Source organism: Euprymna scolopes, chromosome 32, assembly GCF_053919585.1.
Source record: "Euprymna scolopes isolate OS-2025 chromosome 32, ASM5391958v1, whole genome shotgun sequence".
NCBI lineage: Eukaryota > Metazoa > Mollusca > Cephalopoda > Sepiida > Sepiolidae > Euprymna > Euprymna scolopes.
Window position 1 is genome coordinate 57708186 of NC_136513.1, and position 7430 is coordinate 57715615.

At 35.0% G+C, this 7430-nt stretch overlaps 1 protein-coding gene across 2 annotated transcripts in view; it reads left to right on the plus strand.

Moving 5' to 3' along the window:
- LOC145256377 (ras-related protein Rab-29-like) overlaps positions 1-5598 on the plus strand; it is a 56033-nt gene extending 50435 nt beyond the window's left edge. For both annotated transcript variants that reach the window (XM_080115207.1, XM_080115206.1), the window contains exons 5-6: positions 1008-1129; positions 5165-5598. In XM_080115207.1, coding sequence (XP_079971333.1) covers positions 1008-1129; positions 5165-5270 — 228 coding nt within the window. In that variant the 3' untranslated portion in view covers positions 5271-5598. The remainder of the gene's footprint in view (positions 1-1007; positions 1130-5164) is intronic.
- Positions 5599-7430: the final 1832 nt, after the last annotated feature.

Below are 7430 nucleotides of genomic sequence, written 5' to 3' on the forward strand. Positions count from 1 at the left end.
TTGTTATACCATCTTCAAACACATTTCATCAAGGCTTTCAGCGAATGTTTTTGATCTGTAACTACTATTCTTTCAAATGTATGACTTGCTTCATTTCTCCTTACTTATTGTCACTTCCTATTCTCATGTAAACCTTGCTTATTTCCTAGCAGGATCTCCCTCTTAACCTCATATCTGGAATATATACTGTTTACAACACAGGCCAGGAAATCTGAACAAATATATTTTAACTGATATTTATACTAGCTAAGGTACCCACCAATATTTAACACAAATAACACATCTTCTGATTCTAGTAGCTATTTTTTAAGAACTGCAAGCTTGTGAAATTCTTTCTGCTGTTTTCTCTCCGCCTAAAGCTTTTGTGTGTTCAAGACTCCTGTCAATAGTTATTTTGTCTTTTTTTTTCAAGTGGGACCATGACTCAATAGGGTCCAAAAAAGTCTCCAACTTAATAGATTACACACTATCAACCAAGCTCCAACCCTTGCTTCAACGCAGCAATGTTGCACCCCTGTGCCTGTTTTACAAGCATTTTTTATGCTCTGACAGATCGAGGCATTCGTGTCTTCTTGATGTAAATACCCCTAACTAAACAAACGAGCAGCAAAACTTCATCCATTCATTGTAAAGGTCCCTAGATACCAGAAAGCTTTCTACTTTGATAATTTCTTCACGCAAACTGCTAAACTTTGGAATTCCCTCCCGATCTCCTGCTTTTCCACGACCATGCAGAAATTTAAATGTAATGTGAACAGATATTTCACTGCTCAACTCTCTTCATAGTGTCTCTGTAGATATGGTTCCAAATAGTAGCCCTTACATCCAAATGGCATTATGCCTTGTTTGGGGGTGAAGAAGAGTAAAAAAAGTTTAAAAAACATATCACTAAGTTTCATGAATTTTAATTTCCCATTGGATGAATAATTAAAAAACCTAAGTTATTTTTTAATTTTCATTTTATTTATTAATTATTTTCTTTTAAATTTTTCTTTTTTCTTTTTTAGAATGACCTCCCTTCCCATCATGCAACAGACAAAGAGTTGGACACTTTTTGCAAAGAACATAACTTTTTGGCTTGGTCAAATATGTCCGTGAAAGATAATCAGATGGTTAAAGAGTCGATGTCGTAAGTATTAGATTTAAAAAAACACTTATCTTTAATCATTTGTTTTATTTATTTATTTATTTTTTTTAGTAGGGGGGAGGGGTTTCTCTGATTGATGTAATGGATATTTTCAGATTATAGAATTGGCTGTAGAATCATTTAAATCTCATCAGATTTAGTGTGGATATGCACAAATACATTAGTTATGAACGTGCACCCCTCCCCTCCCGTTATGAGTAATATACAGTGACCATTATTTTCATGGAAAGTGCTCAATTGAGCTCCAATCTCTTGTTTCTCCTTGTAAGACATTCACAGCAAGAACATCTATCACAATTGCAAAGAACACTCTTTATTTCCTCCAGATAACTAACATTTTTTTACATAGGCATCACCATTTATCAAAGCCTAGAATCCCACTCGAGGATAAGGGTTAAATAATGTACTAGTCAATTGGAAAATATAGTAATCATTAGTAATGGAAACTCGGTAAATTTGTTAACTTGATAGGAACGACTCAAGAACTTGTTTACTTTTGACTTGAAGAAAACCATATTGTAGTTGGTCGGAAAGCACCCAAGTGGAAAACAGTTCTACAGGCATGCAGTTCTAAGAAAGAAACTTTGTTAATGGAATCTACATTTAGGTTTAGGCACAGATAAAGAGTGTGGGAAATTATTGATAGTGTTTTCAGCTAGACGGGTGTTTCTCATAAAAGTTTGGCGAGAGAGGGACCATAGATTGGAGCTCAGATGAGCACTTGCCATGAAAATAACGTTAAAGCAGACTCGCAACATCTCTTCTGTGAGAAAGAGGTTGCAGGGAAGAAAAAGGCATCCCCCTACAAGGCTACAAAGTCTATTTTGAACTCTATCAAAGCAGGATGTCCTTTCTAGCAGCTCGTGCACAGATGTGGCAACAGTACTCCATCCTTGGACCTACATCAAATAGAATTTCCATGAACAGTGTTTTTTTCCAAGAATTTTCCATCTGTAGAATGTTACTGCTAAACTGTTTCACTGCAGACTACATGATCACCTTCAAATCCAATGTCAACAAATATTTGGCAAACGTCTTCAGTAATCAAATTTTGTCTATATCCATTCATTATTTTCAATCCTCAATCGACAATTTATCATTGTTACTTTCCTCAAATATCTTTTGGCCTCTATAAGTGATGAATATTTGAAATTGTGAATCATTCAAGACACTTAAATTATTCATTAAATGTTGTACTTTTATTGTTTGTTTCCAGCTACTTATAATTTATTCACTTTCCAACAATCATTTCCAATCCTCTCATAATGTAATACCACCCTGGGCGGGTTCTCGTCATACACACAAGTGAGAAAATGTGTACTAACCCCAAGTCCCAGTGGCTACACTTTTAAATTTGCCTAGTGGTGGACCGTTCAAGGGTGACCAGACCTTCACTGGTCGTTGAAAAATACTGCTCAGATGCTTGGAACACACAAAACGTGCATGACCCTAAGTCTGTGTGGCAACACTGTTTACTTTGGCTGGTTGTATGTTGCTTCGACTTCGTACTGAGTTCTTTTCTTACAATGACTTGGTCTGTGTCTGCACAGTCTGGTGTCAGAGTAAATCTGAAATCAATTGTACCTTCAATTTGACAGACAATCAACAAAGAAAAAATAGTGGTCATTTTTCTATATAAACAAAATAAATATTCACTGAAACTTACAAAACTTTGACTCTAAATACAAATTCTCTGTGACTGGCGGCTTCCATTAGTAAAGCCAGGCTTGTCTCTTCAGTGTAGATTTCATGGGCTTAGAATAGATTCATGTCAGGGGTTTCTCTCGACTAGTGTGAAAACCCCCCAGGCAGTCGGCAGAGTTTGTCCCCGAGAGTATTTGCCTTTCATTATATTGAGAATCAGGTGAGCTTAACCCGCCTCCGATTCCTAGAATTCCACTTCATAATTCTCACAAAACCAATTTCAGGCAGCTTTTGAAATTCTCAAGCTCTAAAAAAATTTCCTTTTCTTCCTTAATCTGCCACTCCCAATAGGAGGGTTCATTGCCTTCACCCTCCATCATGTAGGAGGGTCTCTACCTTTCACCATCACTGTGAGGAAGGTCTATCCTTCATTTGCATATAAGGGTTTATTTTTTAAGTACTATTTTGTAAGCGTAAAAATAATTTGGTTATCTTTTTGGGGTGATCAAATTCCCTGGACAATAATTAATAGACACTTGACTTTGTACCCACCATTTTGTTTTTCCTTATCCAAAGAAACTCCTAACATCCGACCTACATTTCAGATGACCTAACAATAATTTTTGACCACCCAGATTTTGGTTAACTACTTTTCATCACGGGGGGGGGGGGGGGCGCTATTCAGATGAACTTGTAAAATCAACAAAAGGTGCTATGTTTGACATTTTATTTGAGATACTGCTGGGAACACAACTCTACTATTTGGAATAATGAACTATTCAATGATGTCACTTCTGGGTATCTAGAACCGGTTTATGAGACGAGTCAAACAGACATGCGAAGAATATGGTTGTCACTGCTAATCTACTAGTAAGCAAAGATATTGCTCAATTACCTTTTATGTATATTTATTTTATGTTAATACATATTTAATTGTTACTGTATCTTCCTTATCAAGTATTCAACAACTAACACCACAACAGATACCTTTATATTGGAATGTTCCATTTTTAGCTAGTGTTCTTTTTTAATGGTCGTTTATGTTAACAGAAATTATCATGATAGAAAACATTTCTGATTTATCAATATCCACAAATAAGTGAGTGTGTGCATTAAATTGATATAACAACCTTTCCTAACAATGCTCTTTCTTTCCATCATAATCATCACCATCAACATCATCATTATTAGTACATCCAATGACACTGTCACAATAGTATTGTTCATAATCAAATTGACAGTTTTATTAATCCTTATCCTCAAATTTTTTTTTTTTTTTTTTTTTTTTTTTTTTTATCGCATTTTCATCCCAAACAAGACGGTGCCACTTTGATGTAGCGGGCTTCTATCTGGGACATAAATTGCAGGGATACTATGTAGGAAGTCGAGCAGCAAGATATGTTTAGATTACACTTGATCTTATACATGTGAGTACCGTAGAGGAAGCAAGACCTAGAAGGAAATTCCAAAGTCTAGTAGTTCTGGGGAAGAAACTATTAGAGTAGATTTTCTGGGATTTGGGAATCTCTGTGTAGGAGTAGGATTTTGGGTATGTCAAGAGGGGAACAAGGGCTTGTAGTTTGTCAGAGCATCTACCATTAAAATGCTTGTAAAACAGGCAGAAGGATGCAACATTTCATCAATGGGACAGAGGCTAAAGCCTAGCTGACAGTTCAGAACCTACTCAGTTGGTAACTCTTTTTTGAGGCCTGTCCAAGGGTGGAAGACTAGTAGCAGATGCACCAGTCCAAATGTGACAATATTCCGTACATGGGCGAATGGTGGCCTTGTAGAGGTACAGGATACTTTCAGCCATAAGTAACTTTTAAGCACGGTAGAGAGAGCTCACCTTCTTTGCAGCAGCTGTGGCAATGCCCTCAATGTATTTGTTCCAACTCCTGTTTCCTGTGAACGTGAAGCTGAGGTGTTTGAACGAAGTACTTTCAGCTAATGTATCATGAGCTGTTGATGGTTGAGAAGGTTTCTTAAAAGAAAGAAAATTAGTCTTGATTGCATTGAATGTTACCTTCTATTTTTTGTCCCCATTCCACTACAGACTGGAGGTCTTCCTCTATGGTTTCCACCGTTGCCTTGGATATGTGTTCATTCATTTTCCCCTCATGTCTGTTATAGTGTAATTTTTGTCCTTGATAAGTGGTTACCCATTAGTATAAAATAAAAAGCCACAGCATTAAGAAATAACGTCATCATAAAAATCATGGGCATCATGGTATACAACATAACTAATGGGCAGACTAAAACATAAGTTCTTCTCCGATTCACATCAAAGACAATGAAAGTATTTTCCCGTGTTCTTTGTTCTGATAATTTAAAGTTTGTTTGATTTTTATTTTTTTTATTTTTAATTTTCAGTTATTTATTAAAGGAGATGATGAGGAAATACCACACAAACGGGTCGAAAGATGAATTTTCTTCAAGTGTTGACTTGCGACAGAAAACCACCCATAAATGTTGTTAACATTTTGGAGGCGGGATCATCATGTATAATGGTGCCACACCAAGAACCACATTCCTCTGATGCCATAATCAGTCCTTTCAACAATTTGTCAATCTGGGTTTGTTTCCAGCAGAGAGGAAAATCTATAAAATGGTGGACAATTTTGCAGCATTTTTTGTCTTCAATTGTTTAAATTTTTTAAACAACAAATAATGAATAAATAAATTTACTTTCAATCAAATTCAAAAAAAAAAGCTTTAATTTGAAAATCTAATTTATTTAGAAACTGTAAAAAATGTATTGAATGTTCAAATTTATATTTTGCAAATAAATTTTAAATTTCTCCCTATTTTTAAAATGTATATTTTTTTAACATTTGAAACTGATTAAAAAAAAACGTATTTTATATACACAAATAAATTTAAAATCTATTTTGATTTATTACAATAGTTGGCAGGGGAAGGCCAAAGAAAATATGGGAGCAAGTAATTGGATTAGAGATAAAAACCTGGTTAGACATAAGTTAGTCTGGAAGTCATTTTTAAAGCCATTCAACAAGTGTAATACCATTGTAATAGTCTAATGGCCACAATGAAAAGTAGATATTCTGAGATGACCAGAAAATGCATTAAGCTGCAGAAATTAGGAACTTGCGATTTGTTGAAAATCTAATAGTGTGGTGAGCAATGGGCAATCAAATTCACTACTATCCAACCAACATTCTACTGCAAGTATACTAGCGGTTATCTCTGAATACACATGCCATGCACTGGATAAAACAGATGAAGCTAGGGCAGTAGTGCTTGCTATATATTCAAACTTGTCTAACTTTTACTTTTTTTGGACAGTTCATAATAGATACATTTTTGGTGTTATTAATTTGTAATTTTATCCTCGTTTTTTGCTTTGATATTATAGAATGATATATTACTTATAGTTTTCAGCATTTACTTCAACACTACTCAATACGTGAGAGCTTTGTAGTGGTATAAAAATATATTTATGTCAAGTAAGCTGCAGAGAAACGTTTGTGTTTCATTCTTAAGGAAAGTTGCCAAGCAACTTTCTGTGTAACATACTTGCTATAAATCTGTTTTACACTAATATATATATATATATATATATATATGTGTGTGTCTGTCAGGATTGTTTTTCGTGGTAGATGACATGATAGATTCAGCTGTATGTATATAAGTGCTCAGTAATAAGATAGCATATAGTGCCGAAATATTACTTTTAAACAAGTAAATATTTGTTCATTTTCATAATATTGCTTTCAAATGTATCTCATACATATTTTATTTTAAAATATATATACACCTGTTCCTTCCCCTAAAAAGAACATTTGCCCTTTAAAATAACCTGTTGAAAAATTCAATATCGAAATGCAGCTCTTAGAGGAATTTTTGCCGAATACAGCTTGCACAAAATAATTGGCTTGGGCTTTCCTTTCTGTAAAGTTCTGTATATATGAAATACAGCATAATCATGGTGACATGCTGGTTCTCGCTGAATCACCGAAGTTAAGCAACGTTGAGCCTGGTCAGTACTAAATGGGTGACTATTTGGGACTTCTAGGTGCTGTATGTACTCTCTGCTTATCTTGGCATTTTTTCCAGTCGTCCTGGTCTTCTCCTTGCCACTGGACACAAACAGTGTCGATTCAGGAGAGGTGTGATTAAGGATTGCGCGACCCTTGCCTCACAATTGCACATGCAACTGCCTTTACAGAGGTATCCTTTGTCTTTTGAGACTGAACGGAGGCATTGATCGATGTATGAAGTTTCTATTCCTGGATAAAACATCTGGAGAATCTATGTTTATATAACAGTGCTCAGTAATATATATATACATATAGCTGAATCAATCTTAATGAATATTATCTCCCAAATGCCTTTGATCACTGCAAGCCCAAAGTGATTACATAAGCTTATATAATGAGTCTAATAAATGCATATGCAGATCTGGAGAGAAATGGGCTTTCAAGTTATCTATATTCTTTTTCTTTATTTTATTATTATTATTGTTTTATTTGTATTATTCATTTATTTATTTGTTTACACACCTATTATGTTTGCCGACCACTGTGCTACAGCACATTGGTGTGTCATGGAATGATTTCTGGGGTGCCACAAAGAGATTATAGGTGGAAATTACAAGTTGTGATAGGTGTGTCATGAA